At 41.2% G+C, this 25,159-nt stretch overlaps 2 protein-coding genes across 3 annotated transcripts; one reads left to right on the top strand and one right to left on the bottom strand.

Annotated features, from left to right (window-relative positions):
* Positions 1-10,817, bottom strand: LOC139939433 (uncharacterized). 2 transcript variants are annotated; one of them, XM_071935341.1, is made up of 5 exons: positions 9,664-10,817; positions 4,229-4,366; positions 2,926-3,254; positions 2,042-2,243; positions 1-1,018 (listed from the first exon to the last, which is right to left on the bottom strand). In XM_071935341.1, the coding sequence occupies exons 1-5, from the start codon at positions 10,138-10,140 to the stop codon at positions 932-934; spliced, it is 1,233 nt and encodes a 410-aa protein (XP_071791442.1). In that variant the 5' UTR covers positions 10,141-10,817; the 3' UTR covers positions 1-931. The 2 variants fall into 2 exon arrangements, with proteins under 2 accessions (XP_071791442.1, XP_071791441.1); XM_071935340.1 differs by having other exon boundaries at positions 1,970-2,243; positions 9,664-10,813.
* A 3,865-nt stretch (positions 10,818-14,682) lies between these two features.
* On the top strand, positions 14,683-25,094 carry LOC139939629 (uncharacterized). The gene is made up of 4 exons (XM_071935671.1): positions 14,683-15,027; positions 15,676-15,950; positions 16,727-16,802; positions 17,720-25,094. The coding sequence occupies exons 1-4, from the start codon at positions 14,690-14,692 to the stop codon at positions 22,242-22,244; spliced, it is 5,214 nt and encodes a 1,737-aa protein (XP_071791772.1). The 5' UTR covers positions 14,683-14,689; the 3' UTR covers positions 22,245-25,094.
* The last annotated feature ends 65 nt before the right edge of the window (positions 25,095-25,159 follow it).

Below are 25,159 nucleotides of genomic sequence, written 5' to 3' on the forward strand. Positions count from 1 at the left end.
AACCCATCCACAAAATCCCATCCCCAACCCATCCACAAAGTCTCATCCATAAAACCCCATCCATAACCCACACTGCAACCCAAACTACAAAAAATCCCATCCCACTAAAACAATATAAACTCAGTCACAAAACCTGTTGTATTCGGGTAATTAGCAAACATTCCAAACAGCTGACCTGCCGAAAACTAGAATGAAATTTGAGGTTTAGTGGTCTAAAAATATATTTGATTGCTTTAGCCGAGTATCGAGTGGACTATTTTTTAAATATTAGCAGCTAGCATTGAAAATTTATTAAAGGCACTGGACACTATTGGTTATCACTGTTAGCATAAAAACTTACTTCTTAAAGATCAATGAGAGCTGTTGATAGTTAAAGACATAGTGGAAACGGCTCCCTCTGAAGTAATGTAGTTTTTGAGAAAGAAGTAATTTTCGCCTAAAATATTTGGTCAGTTACTTTGGCATGTTTGGGGGGACATGGCCGAGTGTCATAAGACTGTTTAGCAAAAAATACTGCTTAGACAATTTCTTTGCTAAGCAAACATTGAGAGGAGCACAAGTCAAATTAATCATAACAATGTCTTTTAGCGTAATTTTGGCAGGTTACCTGTTTCTGTGAAGCAAAACTTTCTGTGCTTAGCAAAGTTTTTTTGCTTACAGGCTTTATGAAATGGGGCCCTAAATTAAATTGAGAATCTTGATTACTTCACTCCTGCCTCAATATGGCCAGAGCTGTGTATCGAGTTACAACATAGAGGGACCAGTTCATGGTTGCTGTGTACAAATTATTAGTCTCCAAATGCACAATCAAATGCAGCACATCCCAGCAGGCAGACTAGTCTGGCCCCTCATGTTGTCCATGCCTTTGTAGGGCGGGACACAAAATGTCTTCTTATAGTCAGTTGTCATAACGGCTCTGGATAGGCCTTAGCTAGCTCTCTGTGTTTACCGGCACTGCGTCTGGTAAGGGTGAATCATCATCACCTCGTGTTGATGTTCTGCGTTGGCTGAAGACACCCTGTATAATTCAAAGTTCATTCAAAGTAAGGTAAATTTAAAGGTACACGGTGTCCTGGATTGGTCGAGTTAGTCTATGAAAAGCATTGAAACTACTCTTATGAAATGCATGCGGTCTGCCATTTTATGCCATTCAGTGTAAAGGAAAACGAGGCATATTTGTTTGGACCACTATTCTACTTTTAAAACATCTTTCTAACTGTATGCATTTCATAACAGACAGTTTCAAATGCTTTTCCAAGACCAATTCGCACGATCAAAGTGTCCCTTTAAAATGTTCTTAAAAATTTAATATTGGAGGAATATAATATCCAAGTCTTAAATAGCGCACGTATCTACCAAACAAGGTACTCAAGGCGCTGAGTATATAAAAAGTTTCAGAAAGATAGGTTATTGAAGTGATGAATTCTGAGACCCAATTATTTAGCAAATTATAAAGGTTTACAAGGTGCTACAGCGCATACAGCAGCCACAGCCAGGAACACCGGGGTGAACCCCTTCTCTTTTCGATAAGTGCACTGGGTTAATTTACACAACACATGGGACCAACAGCTTAACGTCCCATCTGAAGGATGAAGCAATGGTTAAGTGTCTTGCTTAAGGACACAAGTGTCACGGCTGGGGATTCTAACCCACACTCTGCTGATCAGAAACACCAGAGTTTGAATTCGGTGCTCTTCACCGCTCGGCCATGACACTTCCAGGAAGATATGCAGTTTGTTTGTTGGGCTACTTTCTAGAACTATAAGGTTTGTACCTTGTTCCACTTTCCTCTCTTAGTATTGCGGACTTCATCAAAACAAAAATTATAATTTGACAATCTATTATTAACATCTATTATTGACAATCCTTGCCAAATTAATGAGTCGTTGATTAAAAAAAAAAAAAAAAATATTGTCAAAACAAACGTGATATACTTTGTTTCAATAAAGTACCCGAACAAAAAACTTGCCTTGAAAACGTGTTTCCAGTCAATTTCTTCATCGTAGTGCACTTTACTAAGATTGTCAACATGGGCTCTTACTGCATGGATGTTCTGGCTTAACCCAATGCGATGAAACAGTTCAAACATCTTCAATGAAATCTTTTCACGCCTCATTTCAATTCCAACAACGGCCGGCCAGAACTTGTAAACTTGTTGGCTGTTCGCATACAGCATCATAGCAATAGTGACTCCGGCTTTAAAGTTCCATTTTTTTTGGGCTTCTTTGTTTGTTAAACATGGCCTGCACGACAGAAGAAAAAACAATAACAACTTTATGTCAAGCAAACCCATTACTGTTATTGTATCATGAACACACAATGATGTAAAGAAAATTCGAATCCCACCCAAAAAAAGGACAATTTCTTGACTTAATGGTGACAATGGAAACATGAGGGAAGCTAAATCAATGGTTAAAGGAACACATTGCCTTGGATCGGACGAGTTGGTCTATAAAAAGCGTTTGAAACGGTTTGTTATGAAATGCATATGGTTAGAAAGATGTTTTACAAGTACAACATAATGATCCACACCAGTATCACTCAAAATTGCACGGTTTTCCTTTTACGTCGCTCACTAACATGGTCGGCCATTAATGGTAGTAAAAAATTTGACTCCCATAAATGACTGACCGTTTTAGTTGACGAGGTAAAAAGAAAACCATGCAGTTTCAAGGAATATTAGTGTAGATCATTGTATTTTACTTTCACATTATCTTTCTACCCATATATATGCATTTTATAACAAACGGTTTTTATAGACCAACTCGACCAATCCAAGGTAATGTGTTCCTCTAATGAAAGAGTTTAGTAAAACTATCGCATAAAAACTGGACTGTACTAATTATTTTTTTGTTAAATACTACTCTCTTCAGTTAATCTCAAATGTTTAATTACCACGTTGTGTCACTGTAACATCACACTTACCGGTTTACTTTTCCTGTTTTGCGTACTGCATGTTGGTGCTTCAATGTGGACACTGAGGGCATCATACTCGTAAGGGTTGTCGTCGTAAATGGCATCTTGGTGGTCACCTCCTCCATAACATTTGACCACTTAAACTTCTTTAAATTCTCCAAAGTAACTTCAGAAGTTAGTGGTGATATCCGCTTTGGGGGTCTTCTGACTTCGACAAACTCTTGATGTATTTGTTTTTGCACAAATTTATGAATTGCCTTCCGCCCACCACGAAGCTTATACATACAAGCTAGAGCCTTGTCGTAATGAGCATTTTTTATGTTACTGATGAGTACATCCTAAAAAATAATCATAAGAATCTCTTCTTATTTACTCATTCTCACTTTGTGTATCAATATAAAAATGCGAAAATAGAATTAGCTAAATGCAAACTGCTTATTAACCAAAAGGACCTGTGGTATAAATGCAAAGACAAAAATATAATGGTCTCGAAGTTTCAAACCAAGCCTATCAGATACATGTGATGTAGGCTCTGCTCGGTCAAACGTCAGGCCATTAGTGTAAATGTCATCAGGGTTGCGCGTAGCTAGACCAATTTCAGTGGTGGGTAATAAATCCTATTATTTTGAATTCCAATATGGGCGAACCGATCAACAAAACCATTCATGTTTAAAAATGGGGCCAATATTGCTAAAGACAAGCTCCAGGCATGATGCCAGGTTTCCAAACTGTTTGTTTTAGGGGCCATGCATTTTATTTACTATGGCCTTTTGACTGTGCTCTATTTCTCTGTGACATATGACTCCTCATCAATTAGTGTCTCTGATCAATGCACAGTGGACACTAAATTGGACGTCATGACCACTCATTGAAATATACAATTCCTGAAGCATCTATTAACTTATACTATGACAAGTTCTCCTATCCACGCACCATGAAGATTTGGAGCCTGCACCTGCTGTCCTGGCTACATCATCCATCGCCTTCCAGGAAGCCGCCCTGCCTGCCATTAAAGTGATAAGGCTACCGGTTGGTTCCAGGCTCCTTTAAACCTCCTAGTCAAGCTTTTTAACCTGCACCCAAGTTTTTGTTGGATTTTGTCAACTTCTTGTGCTTTTGTCTGCACTTTGACTGTTTGTCTATTTTCTTTCTTCACCTGCACCTTACGGCTGTGACGCCACGCTGCACCCATCCCAGTTTAGCCAAATTTGTGCTGCAAAGGGATCACACTACTCAAGACTCAAGACAATCTTTTGATCTATTCTAGGGAAAATCTACTGTGGCACTAGTCGCAGGGCCTCAATGATCGTACCTTGAGGGAAATTCTCTGCATCTTGGGTTTGGGCTCCTCGTCTACATGTACCTCCATCCTTGCGACTTCTTCATCATGGTCAGGATCATATTCAGAAATGGCGTCCCATGTTGGTGACGAATCACCATGAACAGGTTCCTGCAATTCAAGTAACAATTTTATGAGGTTTCTGCAACAGGTAAAGATCCGGGCACCTTTGGTTGTTTCTTAGTTATTTAAAGGGAAGGTACAAGTTTGGTATTTACTTTACAAGCTGACTTGGTCCTCCATGGTAATGAGCATTGGAGCGTTGGTAATATAAAACATTGTGGGAAACGACTCCTTCTGAAGTACCATAGTTTTTGAGAAAGAGGTAATTTCTCACTAAAATATTAAAAGACTTCTAGCCGGAAGTCTTTTATTCCTATCTGAAAGCACACAAATTTGTCCAACAGTGAGAACACTAGTCTTTGACAACTAGCAAACGTGTTCAGTGACTTGGTAACGAGCATTGGAGCGTTGGTAATATAAAACACTGTGGAAAACGACTCTTTTGAAGTAACGTAGTTTTTGAGAAAGAGGTAATTTTTCTCAAAAATATTAAAAGACTTCTAGCCATCTAGCCGGAAGTCTTTTATTCCTATCTGAAAGCACACAAATTTGTCCAACAGTGAGAACACTGGTCTTTGACAACTAGCAAACATGTTCAGTGACTTGGTAATGAGCATTGGCGCGTTGGTAATATAAAACACTGTGGAAAACGACTCTTTTGAAGTAAGGTAGTTTTTGAGAAAGAGGTAATTTTTCCCTAAAATATTAAAAGACTTCTAGCCGGAAGTCTTTTATTCCTATTTGAAAGCACACAAATTTGTCCAACAGTGAGAACACTGGTCTTTGACAACTAGCAAACGTGTTCAGTGCTTTTAAGCCCCACTCAACATGACTTTGAACATAAAGCCTAAATGATGTACAACAGTAGTGCAATAATTTTAATTGAATGCCTGCACTCAACAAAGAACATTTTAGTTAGTGAAATTGAGAAAAAAAAATTATGAGAATTGATAGACATTTTAAAAATATTCCTTTTTAAAAAGAACATAAAAAGTTCAGTTTGACTTTAGACATAAAAAACATATGGTTTTAATCTGGGGTGGGGGGGGGGCTCTCACAAATTTTTGTAACAGTTGTAGGGTAAACCTAATTATTTCTGCACAACTTTACATCGGCATTCTGTCACTTCTGAGCAGTAAAGTTTGCAATTGTTTCCGAGTTGGATTAAGGGCTCCTATTTAGAAGTCCCTTTTCAGAAACTACTGCACACAGAAGTGACACTGTGACGGAACGTTCTGTGCAGACGACAATCGCGTATTCAACGCCCACAGACACCTATTGAATGAGGTGCTTGCTGGTCTAGTTAGCGCTCAAGTTTTATCATTCTATAGTTAGCACTTGCGCAATGGGTATTTGTGAAAAGGTCTACGAAAGTGCTCCATAAAATTTTGCGAGGGCCCTCCTGCAGTCGACAGATAAACACTATGCGACCAACGTTAAAAATTCCTGTTTCGATTGTTTTCTCACAGTGTTGTCTGTTGTTGTGTGTACGCGTTACATTCACGTGCAAGACGCATGCTGCAAGCCTAGTTTAGACGCATGAATTCTTGGTCACCGTATCTTGGCTGCACAGCGTTAACACGCAACACAATTCAAAATTTGCGCGTCGTGCGTCTTGCGTACACACGGCAGACTGTTAGAGTAATTTCATGAAAATGACGGATTTGTGAAGAATAACTTACGATCAAAACCCACCGCACAAAAACATATGCTGCCATAGAATGTGAATCTGTTGAAGGTGCTCTCTGGTAGGTAAGATTTGAGTTATGAAGCTGTGAAAATTTTCCGCCCCAGAAATGTACCCTGATGTCTAGCCCACCTTGTTGAGCTGTTAATGGCTCTGCTTTTAACATCGGTCTCGTCACTGTCACCATTGGTGACAGTGATGAGTGATGAGACCGATGTTAAAAGCGGAGCCATTAACAGCTCAACAAGGTCACAAGGTGGGCTATTCCTAGAACTATTTCGGTTTCGTCTGGCTATCGTAACGGGAGACGATAGCTGGACGAAACCGAAATAGTTCTAGGAGTAAGGGTGGGCTACCTGATGTCCAGGACGTCACTGTAGTACAAAACGAACGTGTAAGGCGGGCTAGCTGAATGCTTGCTAGAATAGAAGGTAGCCTTGGCCACACAAGTGGGGCTATGTTACTCCTAGAACTATTTCGGTTTCGTCCGGCTACCATCTCCTGTTACGGGAGACGATAGCTGGACCAAACCGAAGACGATAGCCGGACGAAACCGAAATAGTTCTAGGAGTAGGGCTATGTGTCTTGGTATTGAACATGGTGGGTTGGTGGTACGAATTCTGGTCATCTCACCACCTGACAAGCTCGCCACCAACAAAGTCTCCCCCTGCAAAGTCACCCCCTACCCGGCTCGCCCTGGGTTGAAACAAAGTTGCCCCCTTGCAATGTCGACCCCAAACAATGTCGCCCCCTAGCAAAGTCGCCCCCTGACAATGTCACCCCCAGCCAATGTTGCCCCCTAGCAAAGTCGCCCCCAGATATTGTTTGGAAAATAAGTAAGGCTACAATAATAATGGTAAAAAAATATAGTAACAAAATTTTCAGAAAAAATTCTGTATGAAGTAATGTGCTTGTGGAAGGTCTAACCCTAACCCTAACCCTTACCCTAACCCTAACCCTAATTCTAACTATTTTCTGGGGGCGACTTTGCAAGGGGGCAACATTGGCTGAGGGCGACATTGTCAGGGGGCGACTTTGCTAGGGGGCGACATTGTTTTGGGGCGACATTGTCAGGGGGCGACTTTGTAACAACTCGGGCGAGCTGGTTTGGGGGCGACTTTGCAGGGGGCAACTTTGTTGATGGCGAGCTTGCCAGGTGGCGAGATGACCAGCCCCCGGTGCCCGGTGGTACGACGAATACTGGTCATCTCGCCACCTCACAAGCTCGCCACCAACAAAGGCTCCCTACCCGGCTCGCCCTGGGTTGAAACAAAGTCGCCCCCTTGCAATGTCGACCCCAAACAATGTCGCCCCCTAGCAAAGTCGCCCCCTGACAATGTCATCCCCAGCCAATGTTGCCCCTAGCAAAGTCGCCCCCAGATATTGTTTGGAAAATAATTAAGGCTACAATAATGATGGTAAAAAAATATAGTTACAAAATTTTCAGAAAAAATTCCGTATGAAGTAATGTGCTTGTGGAAGGTCTAACCCTAACCCTAACCCTAACCCTAACCCTAACCCTAATCCTAACTATTTTCTGGGGGCGACTTTGCAAGGGGGCAACATTCGCTGAGGGCGACATTGTCAGGGGGCGACTTTGCTAGGGGGCGACATTGTTTGGGGGCGACATTGTCAGGGGGCGACTTTGTAACAACTCGGGCGAGCTGGTTTGGGGGCGACTTTGCAGGGGGCAACTTTGTTGATGGCGAGCTTGCCAGGTGGCGAGATGACCAGCCCCCGGTGCCCGGTGGTACGACGAATACTGGTCATCTCGCCACCTCACAAGCTCGCCACCAACAAAGGCTCCCTACCCGGCTCGCCCTGGGTTGAAACAAAGTCGCCCCCTTGCAATGTCGACCCCAAACAATGTCGCCCCCTAGCAAAGTCGCCCCCTGACAATGTCACCCCCAGCCAATGTTGCCCCTAGCAAAGTCGCCCCCAGATATTGTTTGGAAAATAATTAAGGCTACAATAATGATGGTAAAAAAATACAGTTACAAAACTTTCAGAAAAAATTCCGTATGAAGTAATGTGCTTGTGGAAGGTCTAACCCTAACCCTAACCCTAACCCTAACCCTAACCCTAACCCTAATCCTAACTATTTTCTGGGGGCGACTTTGCAAGGGGGCAACATTGGCTGAGGGCGACATTGTCAGGGGGCGACTTTGCTAGGGGGCGACATTGTTTGGGGGCGACATTGTCAGGGGGCGACTTTGTAACAACTCGGGCGAGCTGGTTTGGGGGCGACTTTGCAGGGGGCAACTTTGTTGATGGCGAGCTTGCCAGGTGGCGAGATGACCAGCCCCCGGTGCCCGGTGGTACGACGAATACTGGTCATCTCGCCACCTCACAAGCTCGCCACCAACAAAGTCGCCCCCTACCCGGCTCGCCCTGGGTTGAAACAAAGTCGCCCCCTTGCAATGTCGACCCCAAACAATGTCGCCCCCTAGCAAAGTCGCCCCCTGACAATGTCACCCCCAGCCAATGTTGCCCCTAGCAAAGTCGCCCCCAGATATTGTTTGGAAAATAATTAAGGCTACAATAATGATGGTAAAAAAATATAGTTACAAAACTTTCAGAAAAAATTCCGTATGAAGTAATGTGCTTGTGGAAGGTCTAACCCTAACCCTAACCCTAACCCTCAGGGGGCGACTTTGCTAGGGGGCGACATTGTTTGGGGGCGACATTGTCAGGGGGCGACTTTGTAACAACTCGGGCGAGCTGGTTTGGGGGCGACTTTGCAGGGGGCAACTTTGTTGATGGCGAGCTTGCCAGGTGGCGAGATGACCAGCCCCCGGTGCCCGGTGGTACGACGAATGCTGGTCATCTCGCCACCTCACAAGCTCGCCACCAACAAAGTCGCCCCCTGCAAAGTCACCTCCTACCCGGCTCGCCCCAGGTTGAAACAAAGTGACTCCCTGGCAATCTCGCCCCCAAACAATGTCGCCCCCTAGCAAAGTCGCCCCCTGACAATGTCGCCCCCAGCCAATGTCGCCCCCTAGCAAAGTCGCCCCCAGATGTTGTTCGGAAAATAATTAAGGCTACAATAATTGTGGTAGGGCCTAATAAAATATGGTTAAAACATTTACAGAAAAATGTCTAGCTGCCGCTTCCCAGGTTGTATCGTAATTTGGGTGTGATCCCTGGCTACACGGCAGTTAACGGTTGTTTGGCTTCTGACTGGCACCCCCGACCGAACAAAGATATTGACAAAATAGGGACACCGCCAATATAGGGCTAGAGAGCTCAGTTGGGAGAGCGCTGGCACGTTAATCCGGAGGTCGTTGGTTGAATCCCACTCTAGTCAATGCTTTGTTCAACCCCAAAAATCATTTAGAAAAATTTCCATCTGAAGTAATGTGTTTGTGGAAGATCTAACCCTAACCCTAACCCTAAACCCTAACCCTAACCCTAACCCTTAATTATTTTCTGGGGGCGACTTTGCTAGGGGGCGACATTGGCTGGGGGCGACATTGTCAGGGGGCGACATTGTTTGGGGCGACATTGTCAGGGGACGACTTTGTAATGACTCAGGGTGAGCCGGTTAGGGGGCGACTTTGCAGGGGGCGACTTTGTTGTTGGTGGCGAGCTTGCTAGGTGGCGAGATGACCAGCCCCCGGTACGACGAGTTCTGGACTGGAGTAAACAGAATACATACCCTTGATTCTCCTTCTCCTCCTTCTCCTTCATGGCTGTGTGGCTGTTGTGTGGTGGAGTCTGTTAGATTCTTGGGAATTCCGTTTTGAAAGTCGATCTTCGTATTTGGTTTAAGCATTATCTTAACCACAAAGTTTACAAACCCAATCCTCCTTTTTCTTCTTCTTTTCTTAATTTTTCTTCCGTAGAAATATACCACTTTTCTGCATTCTGGGCACATGATACCTTCTTCAAATTCTAGATTTGTCAAATTAAGACAGTTGATCGCACTCTCTTGTGTTAGAATTGATTTGATCTTATGTTTAATTCGGAAGTTTGTTCTTTTGCAAAGAAGACAGTTAGATGCCATTTTGCTGGTTTGTTGTACGTACGACTGTTTACTGGCACTCCTCTGCTGCTCGGCGCTGGTGTACGACTGTTTGCTGCCCTGTCCATGGCCACAATACAACAATAAATCGACGACGAACACGATTCGCATACCGCCGGGGGCGCGCTAGACTTGATGACAAGTCGTTAGGCGCTGCCTATTTGTCTGCCTTTCATGCAACAGTCACAGTGCGATGTTACACATGCAACAGTCGTAGGTAGCGCGAGGCAGCTCTAAATTGCGACTGACCCACACCCACATACTGGGATCGAGGGTGTGTGCATCGTCCCCGTAGCTACGCCGCGCTGTAACTACACACCGCGCTTAACAATTACCGTCTTGACTTCAAGGCCTTTCGAAATCGACGACCAACTCTTTTTTTTTATTTTTTATTTTTTTGTATAAAAAAACAATCAGAAATTTAATTGTGGACAAAAAAGTGTTCCAAAATGCATCAAAAACCTCTTCAGAATAATTAAAACCAACATGAGGTACACAGAATATGTTGATGGTTAATGTGGAGGTACGATTGTGTCAGATTATTCATTCCTTCCAAACTCAAAAGAAATTCTCTAAAAATAATGTCCAAAATCCTCCGCTCACTTCCTCTGCCTGTTGTGTCTTTGCTAGTGGAGCGCATTTAACGAGTTTGCTAACACGAATCGGGAAACACTTGTGCGCAATAAGCGTTTTGCCCTCTTCACAACCATACACGAGTCAAAGGGAATTGACACAACCATACGCAAGTCAATGGGAAACTACACAACCATACACAAGTCAACGGGGAAACTACACAATCACAAGTCAATGGGTAACTACACAACCATACACAAGTCAATGGGAAACTACACAACCATACACAAGTCAATGGGTAACTACACAACCATACACAAGTCAATGGGAAACTACACAACCATACACAATGCAATGGGAAACTACACAACCATACACAAGTCAATGGGTAACTACACAACCATACACAAGTCAGTGGGAAACTACACAACCATATACACAAGTCAATGGGTAACTACACAACCATACACAAGTCAATGGGAAACTACACAGCCATACACAAGTCAATGGGTAACTACACAACCATACACAAGTCAATGGGAAACTACACAACCATACACAAGTCAATGGGTAACTACACAACCATACACAAGTCAATGGGAAACTACACAACCATACACAAGTCAATGGGAAACTACACAACCATACACAAGTCAATGGGACACTTCACAACCATATACACATGTCAATGGGAAACTACACAACCATACACAAGTCAATGGGTAACTACACAACCATACACATGTCAATGGGAAACTACACAACCATACACAAGTCAACGGGAAACTATACACAACCATACACAAGTCAATGGGACACTTCACAACCATACACATGTCAATGGGAAACTACACAACCATACAAAAGTCAATGGGAATTGACACAACCATACACAAGTCAATGGGTAACTACACAACCATACACAAGTCAATGGGAAACTACACAACCGTACACAAGTCAATGGGTAACTACACAACCATACACAAGTCAATGGGAAACTACACAACCATACACAAGTCAATGGGTAACTACACTACACAACCATACACATGTCAATGGGAAACTACACAACCATACACAAGTCAATGGGTAACTACACAACCAAAGAAAAGTCAATGGGAATATACACAACCATACACAATTCCATAGATTCCAAGTTCAGAGGCCAGCTATGCGTGAGATTTCTCGAAACTGAACCCCCCCCCCCGAAAAAAATTGCCAGTTTTAGAAGCCTTTCGAAATCGCCGCCCAACTTTTTTGTTATTTTTTTTTTTTTTTTTTTACAAAATTTAATTTTGGACAAAAAAGTGTTCCAAAATGCATCAAAAACCTCTTCAGAATAATTAAAACTAACATGAGGTACACAGAATATGTTGATGGTTATAAAATGTGGAGGTATGATCGTGAGACAGAGCCCAAATGCTGTCCCAACTGTGTAGTCTGTGTAGTAGGACAGTCATTACTCAGTCACTACGGGGACCCCCAGTCCAACTGTAGAAATAACTTGACTTCGCTTGTTCAAGTTGTCTTGGCCCATAGGCATGTTTATTTGTTTGTTTCAAGTTCATCTCTATTTGTACAAGTAGGCTCAAACGCGTAACACTGTAATTTCCAACATAAAACTATATTAAGAATTTCTTGAAAATAATTAATTTACCCACTCAAACCCTTCTACTACGCACCGCCACTCTCCAGCCACAAACAATTACCGACTTGATTTCAAGACTATGCTACCACCGACCGATCCCATGCCCTGTAACACTCAAGTTTGGACGGACCAGTCCCAACTATAGTTGGGACGATTATCAAGTTGGGACGGAACACAAAGACGACGTTGCCGTTCGGGCTGCAGTTTTGTGCACCAAAAAACAGGACACAACAAGCAGCCATTTGCTAGGTCGGTCATCGACCCCAACCGGATATTAGATATGGCAAGCCAAATGCCCAAAATTCGATAAACATTGCGCCATAAACTGTGTTTTCTGCGCGCGCAATATATTCTTTTTCGAGAAACTCCAATGTCTATATCGCTTGATAAATAAAGTATAACTCGGTGAACACGGTTTTTCCCTGGTGAACAATCTGATAAACACTGTTGTTCGAAAAACTCTGTTTATTGTTTTTTTTCTCCGTAAATAATGCGTTTTGTGTGTTTTGCTTCCTGTGCAGAGATTTCCGTGTCTGAATTTATAATAGGCCTTTTATTTCGGGACTGTCCCGTTTCGTGTTTGTAGTCTGAGAAACGATCGGTACGATAACTTAACGCAATTCACATAAAAAAATTCACAACGGGAGGTCGGATGTCCAAAAGAAATATTTGTTTGGCATGCGCGAGAATCATTGTTGACAGTACCATTGTACCATTATCTGGCGGCTGCAACATCCGTCATGCAAGAGACACGAAACACAATTTTGTGTGTAGTAGGGAAGAGTTGTGTCCGTGTCCGAGACAATTGATCATGAGGACCAATTATTTTATGAAGACATTAATTTGGGCGCCTTGCATCTTTCTACAAAAGAAAGAATACATTTTTGGTCTCGCAATAATGAGGCCTGTAATTCCTGTTTCCCCGCCCGTGTTTGCTAGGCAAAGTCAGTATTTATGTAGAATATTGTACCCATTCTATTATATTGCTTTTGGTGCAATTGGTGGCCGTGTCTTGATGAAGAGTCGATCTTTTTGCCGGCCCAATACTGATCCGATCCAGGGCAAGGTCTGCTGTCAATCAGCTTTTGGCGGACGTTTGGCTCAACTTCTTTTTCTCTCCTTTCTATGTCGCTCTTGTTAAAATGTTGCTCACTAATAAATTGAATAGATGATACAAAAGTTATAGTTTAGTCAAGTTATATTTTCCTCCCGAGAACTTTTAGTCCGGGATAAATCATTATATAGGTTAATGTCATACGACTCCAAATGTTGCGGATCAGTCTCCGACAGTCGCCCCTACGAATTCTTAATTGTGTTTGTACACTTAATGTGGAGTGCATACATAATGCATGGCAGTGTCGTCCGTTTCTTGACTCCTTCAAGAGGAATTAAACTTTTAACAAATTAAACTTTTAACAAATATGGATTTATATATCCCGGACTAAAAGTTATTATCAGGAGGAAAACATAACTTGACTTAGCTTTTGTATCAGCTATTTAGTGAGGCAACATTTTAACTAGCCTTTAGTCAAGGCGCACGCGGCACCGGGATGGCACGCACAACCCAAAAAATGTAACGCATGAAAAAAGACTATCACCATGATCGCCGAAGCCGCGAAGCGCCTTTATTACGTTTTTGGGCCTTATGTTTTTCTTTACATTTTTGCCAATGATTTTTGGGGAGAAAATGTAATGCATAATGCATTTGCGTGGTGAGTTGCTGGCCAATAAGAAGCCACAATTACTTGCATGACGTCACAAGAACGTTCGATGCAAATTCGTTACATTTTCTCCCACCAAAATCGTTGGCAAATGTAAAGAAAATCATATAAGGCCCCCAAAACGAGTTGGTAAAGGTGCTTCGCGGCTAGCTTCGCCGCTCGCGGTGATAATCTTTTTTCGTGCGTTACATTTTTGGGGCTGTGCGTGCTATCCGGTGTGCCGCGTGCGCCTTGACTAAAGGCTACATTTTAACAAGAGCGACAAAAAGGAGAGAAAGAGAAGTTTGAGCCAACTGAGAAACCTGCCTCATAGACTGTGTATAAGTGGTTTCATTATGTGGATGAGCAATGTGTACATAAGCCACAGAATGACAGAGAAATACGTGAAATATTCGGTCAGTATGGGGATTGACAGCAGACGGCCGAGTTCTGTAACAAGCATCGGTGAAAAATTAGTGAGGTTAACGTAGTTAAAAAAATGAAAAAATGATTATGCCTGCTGTTGTGATATAAAATAAGTATATGAGCAATGCTTTTACCCAAAACGCTTATTTAATGTAACATTTCGGTTTCAATGGGAGCACCCGTTGCTAGCTTCGCCTGTGATAAAAAGTTGATTGTGTTGATCGACGAGAAACTCTTTGGCGCTAACAACTTAACCAGATGTGCGCGCCATACATTCCAATCTTTTCAGAGATCGTGGTACAGTCAGTTTATAATGGCGGACGCTTGTTGTAGTGCGGAAGCATGTGCAGAAGTAAACATGGACATGCACACTGTTATTCCTGCTGGCCTGAATCAAATTTGTTGGACAAGATCAGAGGTTAAGAAGAAAACGTCCGTGCAAAATGAGTCGAGCGTCCTTTTCTCAGACCCCAAGGCATACGGCGAGTGGACTGAATACCGAAGCCGAAGTGGTTTTTCCACGAATGACGAGGCCATGATGCACTTGCTTGCCGTTCATTCCACTGACATTGGCATTGACGACAGTGGAAGGAAAGAATGTAAAATTTGTAGCTTCGATAAACCATTACGTAACGGTCACAACTCATTGCAGTAAGTGTGCCTTCTCTTTTTTTCAGTAATTGATTAATAGCACTTGACTTCACTTAGTTCTTTAAAAAAATGTTTTTAACTATTAATTCCTCATTTCATTCATCCATGGAGGTACATACATGGAGGTTTTATTTTTTAATGTAGAAAGAAACAAACAAGAATGTTGTGTCATATGCTTGTTAAATCTAGGTGATAATTTGTATTTAAAAAATATCATTTACACAATTTTACCTTTAAAATAGCCTTATATTATTTTTGTAATATTAATAAATAAACTACTTGTGGGAAGAAAAAAATAGGCATTGTAAAGCGCTAGCCCCCCCCCCCCCCTTCCTTTTGACAACTGGGAAAAATCAGCAAGGTTGGAATCGCAATATTATCTATTCAATTGATTCAAGAGGAAAGTTCAAGGCCTGTGATAATTTATAGAAGAATCAGTTTGTAAAGTGATTTTTATTTGATGCAAAGGATTCTGTTTTTTCTTTCAAACAGTGCGCCTAAAAGTAAAAACCAAGCTGCTGACGATTTTAATGATCAACCAGAAAAGTTTACCCTTCTAATCAACTAAGATAGACATTCCCATCATTCTTCATAATAACTTTTGGCAGTCAAGTTGTAAACAAAGAGTAATCCTTTTCCTTTTCACAGAGGTCTCATCAGTGACAAGTTCAAGACTTCCGTTCACTGTGACCCTCTCCAGAGTACAACTTGCGAAGTTGAACCTTCCAACAGTTTGACAAGCCATGACAGTCTTACTGGCCAACTTTCAACCAGCCAAAACTCTCACCAACATGGTGACATTGACACAATTTCTAATTCGACCCTCACACTCGCCAGTCAAGATGAAGATTCTTCCAGCTCCCTTCACATCCAGCCTTTCCATGGATCAGATGATCAGCCCAAAGAAAACAATATAAACAGAGGCAAGTTGTGCAGTCTCCAGCCGTCGACTTCACCAAACTCTTCCTAACTTAGGATTAATCTTAGGACTTAAGACGGGTCAGTTCCGTATCCGAATACGTAGGATGCATTGAATCCATCCTAAGTTAGGACGGGTTACTCGTCCTAACTTGAGTTAGGATTAATCCTAGCATTTCATAATATCTGCTGCTGGTCAGACCTGAATGCCCCCTGGTGTTGATGCCCTTGAAATGATCCAGTAGAAATGTTCATCTATTTCCTAATAGGATGTCCTTTACCAAGGAGAAAACGCCTTGGTGCCACTGTCCTTTCAAAAATGAAGCATACAGGTTAGGCCTAGTACTCTATCACTACAACACTCTGATCCTATAATATATAAGGCCAAGTAAAAAAACTATCAGTTGATCGTCCAGGTTTTTCCAAAAAGAGGATGATGAGGGCCTTTTTATTTATTATTTTTTATTTCGTTCTAAGGATGGATTTAGACTTCTTAAGTGGAAATTGGGCTCAAGTTGTTCATTGGACCAAGTGCCATTTTTAAGCATTATCAATATACAGTAGGCCGCGGCAATACAAAATATAAAATCATACATTATATCACCAATCTTGCTCAGTTGAATTGTGAGTAGATGAATTCACAATAAATACAAGAACAACGATTTCCATAAGTTTGATTTTCTCCTAACATGTACTGTCACTGTTGAACATGCAGTTTTAAAAGTCATGCTTAAGTCATGTGAATGATTCTCATGATGTATTTGATTCCTTATTATTGCAGAAATATCCCCGATCCTTGATGGACAGAATTCTCAAGTTCCAGCATTTGACTCTACCAAACTTCCAGTTCAAAAAAGGTATGTTTCAATTCAATGTAACATTTATTTATACAACAAAAAGTACAAGCAAATAATATAATATCTTATTGTAAAAATAACAGTGAAAGCAGAATCCAAAAAGCGGGGCTTGTGTTAGATATGCCTTGAAAAACATTTCAACAGTATAACAAAAAGAGATCAGAATGTTATAAGTCTACAACAATAAACCAGAGACTGACAAAAGTTTTGTCAAGCCTGTCTCAATTGACCACATTTCTTAAAGACACTGGACACTAATTGGTAGTTGTCAAAGACTAGTTTTCACAGTTGGTGTATCTCAACATATGCATACTCAGTTGGTCATCGAAGTTGCGAGATAATAATGAAAGAAAAAACACCCTTGTCACACGAAGTTGTGTGCTTTCAGATGCTTGATTTCGAGACCTCAAATTCTAAACTTGAGGTTTTGAAATCAAATTCGTGAAAAATGACTTCTCTCTCGAAAACTACATAACTTCAGAGGGAGCCGTTTCTCGCAATGTTTTATACTATCAACTTCTCTCCCTCATTACTCGTTACCAAGAAAGGTTTAATGCTAATAATTATTTTGAGTAATTACCAAAAGTGTCCTCTGCCTTCAAGTTTCAACACATTTTAAAACACCTTAGTTATCTACATAAATGCGTGACTTGGCAGGCCTGCATGATTCAGTTTTTAAAAGGCAATGACACCAAGGCATTTTATCCTATGAGGAAGTTTCTACTCATGGAGCATTTCAAGGGCACCAAGGCAATGACCTTGGGGCATGGAAGCAATTGCCATTGTTGCCTCTTTGAAGTACATTCTGACTTGGTCCCCAAGGGTGGGGGGGGGGGCTTGTTGATTCAACAGCTCCCAGACATTGGTCATGTTTTTGTGACTGGCATAACGTAAAGTTTTATATGTTTTTTTCACAGAAATTGTGCTTTGAGAGAGGTGCATCAGAATATAAAAGAGAGCTGCAGTTTCAATGGAAAAATACGTAGGCCTATACATACTTGGTGTAAGCAGCAAAAGTGGTCGTTGAGAAGTCGGGTAGAAATTATACATGGATCAAAACAGTCCCTTGTCTGTAAGCATTGTTGCTACAGATCTACCAGGCCTGTTTTTTTGAGGCACCATTACCTTTGGTCACATCCTAGAATGATATCTGACCTTGACATTATTTTGGGACGTAGGAAGTTTGTCCAGTCAAAGAAGTGTACAACCAATTTGTTAAATACAAAACGCAGCTCCAACACTTCTGAAGAAGGTCCTAGGATGCTGAAGCCTGAAGAAGGTCCTGGTATGCTGATGCCTGAAGAAGGTCCTAGTATGCTGGAGCCTATCATCCCTAAGGGTATACCAGAATCTCTTGTGGCAATCGAACATGAAAATGAGGTCTCCAAAGGGACAACTGTTGAATTGTTTACTGATGGAAGCAGCTGCAAACCAGAAGGTCTATCTCTGTCAGAGTCTCATCCTGAAGATGCATCCAAACAAGAGTACAAGGTCTCCCTGGATAGTACAGAGCTGTCAGGTAAAGGAGAAAAAAGCAAAGAACCAGAAAGCGGAAAAGAACCAGAACCAGAAAGTGGAAAAGAACCAGAACCACAAATCGCAAGTCCGCTTGTCCTTTCTCAACCTCCTGCTGAAAAATGTACAACACATGACCGTTTAGAAGAAAAAGCCAAAGGAAGGAAAACATTTCAATGTAAATACTGTGTTTGCCGGTTTCTATACCGACAAGGCTTATGGAGACACACCAAAAAATCCCACAGTGACGAGTATGACAATTCTCAAGCAGGGGCCAAATCTCAAGTGACAAACTCAGATGAACCTCCCCACTCTTCCCCTAAAAGTAAGACACATAACCATACAAGAAGTGAACCTAAACCATTGAGAGAATATCAATGTCCTCACTGTGTTTGCCGGTTTCGATACCGACAAGGCTTATGGAGACACACCAAAACATCCCATCGTGAAATATATGACAAATCTCCTGCGGGGGCCAAACTTAATCTGAGTGAGGTTTCTTTGGGTCAGGGGAACAGTACCAAAGGGACTGGTCTATGTTCTGAACCGTCTCAGATTCAAGTGCTTGATTCACCTTCCAAAAGAACAAAGCATAGACGGACTTCAGGTAAACCTGTAAACAGGGTCCCCTCTGATGTGACGGACTCAAGTGTACCTCCTAAACCTTCTGTTAAAAGTAAGCCACATAAAAGAGGTAAACCTAAACCATTGAGAGAATATCAATGTCCTCACTGTGTTTACCGGTTTCGATACCGACAAGGCTTATGGAGACACACCAAACAAATTCACAGTCCCAAAACACCCTCTTGTCAGACACCAACCCAAAATAAACTTGAGGTCTCCGCTGATGTCACAGAGGAGAATGAAGGCTTGGATATAAAAACAAAAATGTCAGTTGAGAAAGGCGCCACAAAAGAGGACACTACAATACCTTCACAGTCCCCTATTTCTTCATCGCCTGATACACATTTCTTTAGCGGAGACGAGACGGAGGAATGTCCTTTAGGTAGATCTAAAATGTCTTTGGATACAGCAGGGTTGCCAGTTGAAGAGGACTTAACTCGGACTGTTCCACACGATCCTCCTCAACCTACCCCTAAATGTAAGCCACATAAACGCACACAAGGTAAACCTAAACCATTGAGAAAGTATCAATGTCCCCACTGTTTTCACTGGTACCGTTTCCGTCAGAATTTATGGAGACATGTTAAACAAAACCACAATCCAGTAACACCATCTTGTCAGACACCAGCCCACATTAATTTAGAAGTCCCTTTTGATGTCGCAGAGCCAAGTGTGGAGAATAGCAAGAGAGACACTAACAAGCGGAGCAAGAGAGACACTAAAACAAGACGGGCGTCACGTACAACTGTTAATATTCCCACTTCACCACCCAAAAAGAAGACAGGGAAGCGTTCTGCAACTGAACGAGTGAACAAAATATTCCAGTGCCCTCATTGCGTTCATTGGTTTCTTTTCAGACAGAGTTACTTGAGACACCTTAAGAATATACACAGCCAGGAACAGTCCTTACCTCAGACAGCAAAGCAGTATGAGGTAGTGGATATAAATACAGAAGTATCAACTGAGGAGGGCACCACAACAGAGGACACTACAATACATTCACAGTCACATGTTTCTTTAACGGCTGATATACCTTTCTTTGGCAGTAAAGAGACGGAGAAAAGTCCTTTGGAGACAGCAGGGTTGCAGGATGTAGAGAACTTGAGTCAGACTGTTCCATTTGTTCTTCCCCAACTTTCCCCTAAGATTAAGCCAAATAAACATTCAAAAGGTGTGGAGAAAAGCAAGAGAGACACTAAAACAAGACGTGCGTCATGTACAACTGTTAATATTCCCACTCCACCACCCAAAAAGAAGACGGGGAAGCGTTCTGCAACTGAACGAGTGAACAAAATATTCCAGTGCCCTCATTGCGTTCATTGGTTTCCTTTCAGACAGAGTTACTTGAGACACCTTAAGAATATACACGGCCAGGAACAGTCCTTACCTCAGACAGCAAAGCAGTATGAGGTAGTGGATATAAATACAGAAGTATCAACTGAGGAGGGCACCACAACAGAGGACACTACAATACATTCACAGTCACATGTTTCTTTAACGGCTGATATACCTTTCTTTGGCAGTAAAGAGACGGAGAAAAGTCCTTTGGAGACAGCAGGGTTGCAGGATGTAGAAAACTTGAGTCGAACTGTTCCATTTGTTCATCCCCAATCTTCCCCGAAGGTTAAGCCAAATAAACATTCAAAAGGTGTGGAGAAAAGCAAGAGAGACACTAAAACAAGTAGGAAGAGAGACACTAAAAGAAGGCGTGCATCACATACAACTGCTACAAATATCCCCAACCCAACACCTACAAAGAAGACAAGAAAAACTAAGAAACGTTCTGCAACTGAACAAGTGAAAAAAAGATTCCAGTGCCCTTATTGCGTTCATTGGTTTCCTTTCAGACAGAGTTTCTGGAGACATGTTAAGAATATACACAGCCAAGAACGGTCCTTACCTCCTACAACTGCCACAAAGGAGTTTGGGGTTATTGATATAAAAACAGAGACATCGGGGGAGGAGGACGCCACTAAAGAGGACATTACAACACATTCACAGTCTCCTGTTTCTTCAACGCCTGATACATGTACACCTTCTGTAGACAGAGTGAAGACAGAGGAATATCCTTTAGGTCAAAGCCTGCAACAGTCTGCTTCTCAGGTTTTTGTGAAGCTTGAGCGTTTAGACTTCTTGGAGTCTTGCAAGCTTTCAGATGAAGAGGCAGATGAGGTACTATCACCGACCACTGAACAAACTTCCACAGCTCAATCTTCAGGTAGACCTACGAGCCCTCTACATTTTGCGTCTCATGCACTTTTGAAACATGAGCTCGATGTCACTGTAGAGATTACCAAGTTGTCATGTCAAGAGACAGATAGGCTGATGTCATTGTCCACTATTCCAAACATCCCTGCCCAACCTTCCACAAATCTGAGAAAGACTTGTAAAGGAACAACAATAGGTACATCTAAAGTTTCTGAACAGATAGCCTCTAAATATTTCTCCAAGGCTTCCTCAAACAGGAACAAGTCACCGAAAGTTCATTGTGTCCCTGTATCTGTCCATAATTCTCAAACTCTGAGCAGAAGAAGGGAGCACAAAGGATGGAAGCTTCGTCCTTTCTTGTCAAAAAGGAAGAAGATTTTTAGTCGTACTGAAGGTCAATGTAATGTTCAAATAATAAAATGTCCTCATTGTGAGCAACCCCGTTATAAATTTTGGTCGAGTTTGTGGAGACATATCAAACAAAAACATGGTATAACGCTGTCACGTTCTCAAATGGCCATCAAACGAGAATCCACTAATGAAGGTAATGACTTGATGGCAAAATCGTCATCCAGTGTCTCTCATGCTCCTGCTTCGACTTCCCAGCAAAAGGAACAATCAAAAGGAAAACGTTTCCTCAAACACAAGAGGAGCAAGTATTTGTGTCCTAAGTGCCCTAACAGTTACTCTCATCGACCAAGTTTGTTCAGACACGTCAGTGAAAAGCATGTTAAAGCACAGTGTTTCTTAGATGAAACCTCACAACAGGGGCCTGATGTCTCTGTTGAGATAATTCAAACATCGGGAGAGGAGTTCAACAACTCTGCAGTCATATCAACTATCACTACAATCCCTTCTCTAGATTCCCTCCAAGAAGTCCGGGAAGATGCTCCCAAGGAAGACAGCCTTTTAACCCAAGAGGAAGTGCCAATGGAGATTGCTGAATTTTCTTGCCAGGGTCATAGTTCTTATATAAGTGTCGTTCCAGTGCCTTCTTCTGGTACATGGCCACACTGTGAGGTTGCCAATGGGCTGGCACAGTCGCTCACTGAGACTACTATTGAAAGCCTTGACGTTTCCTTGAAAATGCAATAACAACCTCAATTCAGCTACATGTACGTTTGTGCTACACAAATTATAAATGTTCATTAGTGCTGTGGTGAAAATATTTTCATGACTTGAAAATTCAACAAAAAGGAAATGTTCTCTCTGTTTTGCACAAACACTAAAATGTCTTCTTTTTGTTCCAAGTAAACTTGTGTTACTTTGATTGGATGATAGAATTGTAACTCTGTAAGCATAAACTGGAATGGTTTTGCGTGCAATAGTTACAAAGATGGGTTAAAGGCAGTGGACACTATTGGTAATTACTCAAAATAATTATTGGCTTAAAACCTCACTTGGTGACAAGTAATGGTAAGAGGTTGATGGTATAAAACATTGTGAGAAATGGCTCCCTCTGAAGTGCCATAGTTTTAGAGAAAGACGTAGATTTCCATGAATTTGATTTCGAGACTTCAGATTTAGAACTTGAGGTCTGGGAATCAATCATCTAAACGCACACAACTTCATGTGACAAGGGTGTTTTTTTCTTTCGTTATTATCTCGCAAGTTTGATGATCGATTGAGCTAAAATTTTAACAGGTTTGTTATTTTATGCATATGTTGAGATACTGTACACCAACTGTGAAGGTTAGTCTTGGAAAGTTACCAATATTGTCCACTGTCTTTAGTAGTAACAAGGTGCACAGGCTTTGATACGGACCGGTTATAGATGTTGCTTCTACAATCCTCAAACAAGAATCAACTTGGATCATGCAAAGATTGTATTACTAAGGCCAAGTTAAGATATGTTTTGTGATTTAAAAAGGCAGAAATAGAGTTGTACTTTTTTCTTTTAGACTGATTTCAAACAAGCATGTTCAAGTTTATTTACATAAAAATTATGTGTACCGGTAATACAGCAATCTCAACTTTCGAAGTAGATTGCAATTTTCAGTTCTTGTCAACTGTGAGTGAAATGTACTTGACTCAGTTCATTTCTGTGGTTGCTAAAAATTGGTTTAATTCTTTCACTCTGCGGTAGTTTGTTTATTTATGATACATCTCAAGTCGTAAACATTTTGCAACATCAAAGTAATTCCAAGACAAGTAATTACAAACCATCAACAGCCAATATTTATAGTTCTTTTTAGGCCTAATCTCATTTCATTCACAAAAAATTCATGGCCTAAAGATGTTGACTTTAGTACAGTTCCCATTTGTTTCTCACACATAAACACATGATTTTCCTAGGACAAGGGAAACACTACATGGTGAGTCTCTTGATCATAAGAAACCGGCTGATGTTTATCAGGCATACATTTAATTCATCAAACATGTATCAGTTGATCTGTTTTTGTACTTTGGAAATTCATCATGTCTATAATGTACTTTTGCATACGCATACGTATATTTGTATAATGTTTATTGCTAGTTTCTTAACGATTTCATCGGAAATCGAACCGCTATATTTTTTTTAAATGAGGACAATAAGTGAAATTAATGTCAAAATTTGTAATGAGCTTAGATAGTCATCAAGTGGTTAAAACATGTAGCTTAGAATGCAGAATGTGGTGCAGTGTTACGCCTTATAAACATTATTTATTTATTTATTTACTTTATATACGGAGCCTTTAGTCAAGGCCTTCGTGGCTTGGACAGCTTTGTAGAGCTGCGATCCAAAGTAACTGGAAGAGGAGACCTACAAGTACCAGTCGCTTGGGATAGCCTCTCTATGCAGCTGTCTAAGCCATGACGGCCTTGACAAAAGTATTAGCTGGCCAAAGTCGGGTCTGGTATTTTTTTGTTTTAAGGGTAATTAAAGGCAGTGGACACTATTGGTAGTTTCTCAAAATACTTAATAGCATAAAACCTTTCTTGGTGACTAGTAATGGGGAGAGGTTGATGGTTTGAAACATTGTGAGAAACGGCTCCCTCTGAAGTGCCATAGTTTTTGAGAAAGGAGTAATTTTCCATGAATTTGATTTCAAGACCTCAGATTTAGAACTTGAGGTCTCGAAATCAACCATGTAAACGCACACAACTTCGTGTGGCAAGGGTGTTTTTTTTTCTTTCATTAAATAGCTCGCAAGTTCGATGACCGATTGAGCTCAAATTTTCACAGGTTTGTTATTTTATGCATACAATGTTGAGATACACCAACTGTGAAGACTAGTCTTTGACAATAACCAATAGTGTCCACTGCCTTTAAGGATAAATATTTCATCGGTAAAGGGTACTTCTACATTTGTGCTGAAACATTTTCAAAGGGCGAAAAGGCACTGTTGAGGGGCAACGAGGTAATTGCCTATTTTTGCCTCTCTTATTAAACCTGCATGTCATGGGTGCCTTATTGGCTAAAGTGTTATTATACACCGTTTTGTATTATACATTTGTTTTATGTTCCATATTATGGTTTTGATTTACATTGAAAGTACATCAGAAAGATGGTGATTGAAGAATCAGATTTTTTGAATCTCTTTATTTTTATTGATTAAGATAATTTAAGGGGTTGGATGAGCAAGGTAGCTTGTCAAATGTTTCCTAACGGGGCACAATTTCAAAAAGCTGTTTAACAGAAAATTCTTTGCTGAGTAAAACAAAACAAACAAAAGTCGTGCATCAGACGCAACAATTGTAAACTTAATGTTGGCTGGTAGTCTGTCTTGGCTTCAAGAGGCTTAGCATTTTTGGGGGCTTTTATGAGATTTGGCCCAGATCATTAATCATGAATGGAACTTTAGAGGTTGTTACAGTGTAGTAGTTGAAATGTACTCAGAGCAACACTCTCTCAATAAGAGATGTTATTACTTGGTGTAACGCTTGCAGCAATCAACAATCTTATTAATGTTAAAAGGAAGGTACACGTTTGGTAATTACTCAAAACAAATATTCCTATAACTTGGTAACTGACTTGGTAACAAGCGTTGGGGAGCTTTTGGTAGTAAACAACTTTGTGGGAAACGAAT

The sequence above is a fragment of the Asterias amurensis genome, chromosome 7 (assembly GCF_032118995.1).
Source record: "Asterias amurensis chromosome 7, ASM3211899v1".
Classification (NCBI taxonomy): domain Eukaryota; kingdom Metazoa; phylum Echinodermata; class Asteroidea; order Forcipulatida; family Asteriidae; genus Asterias; species Asterias amurensis.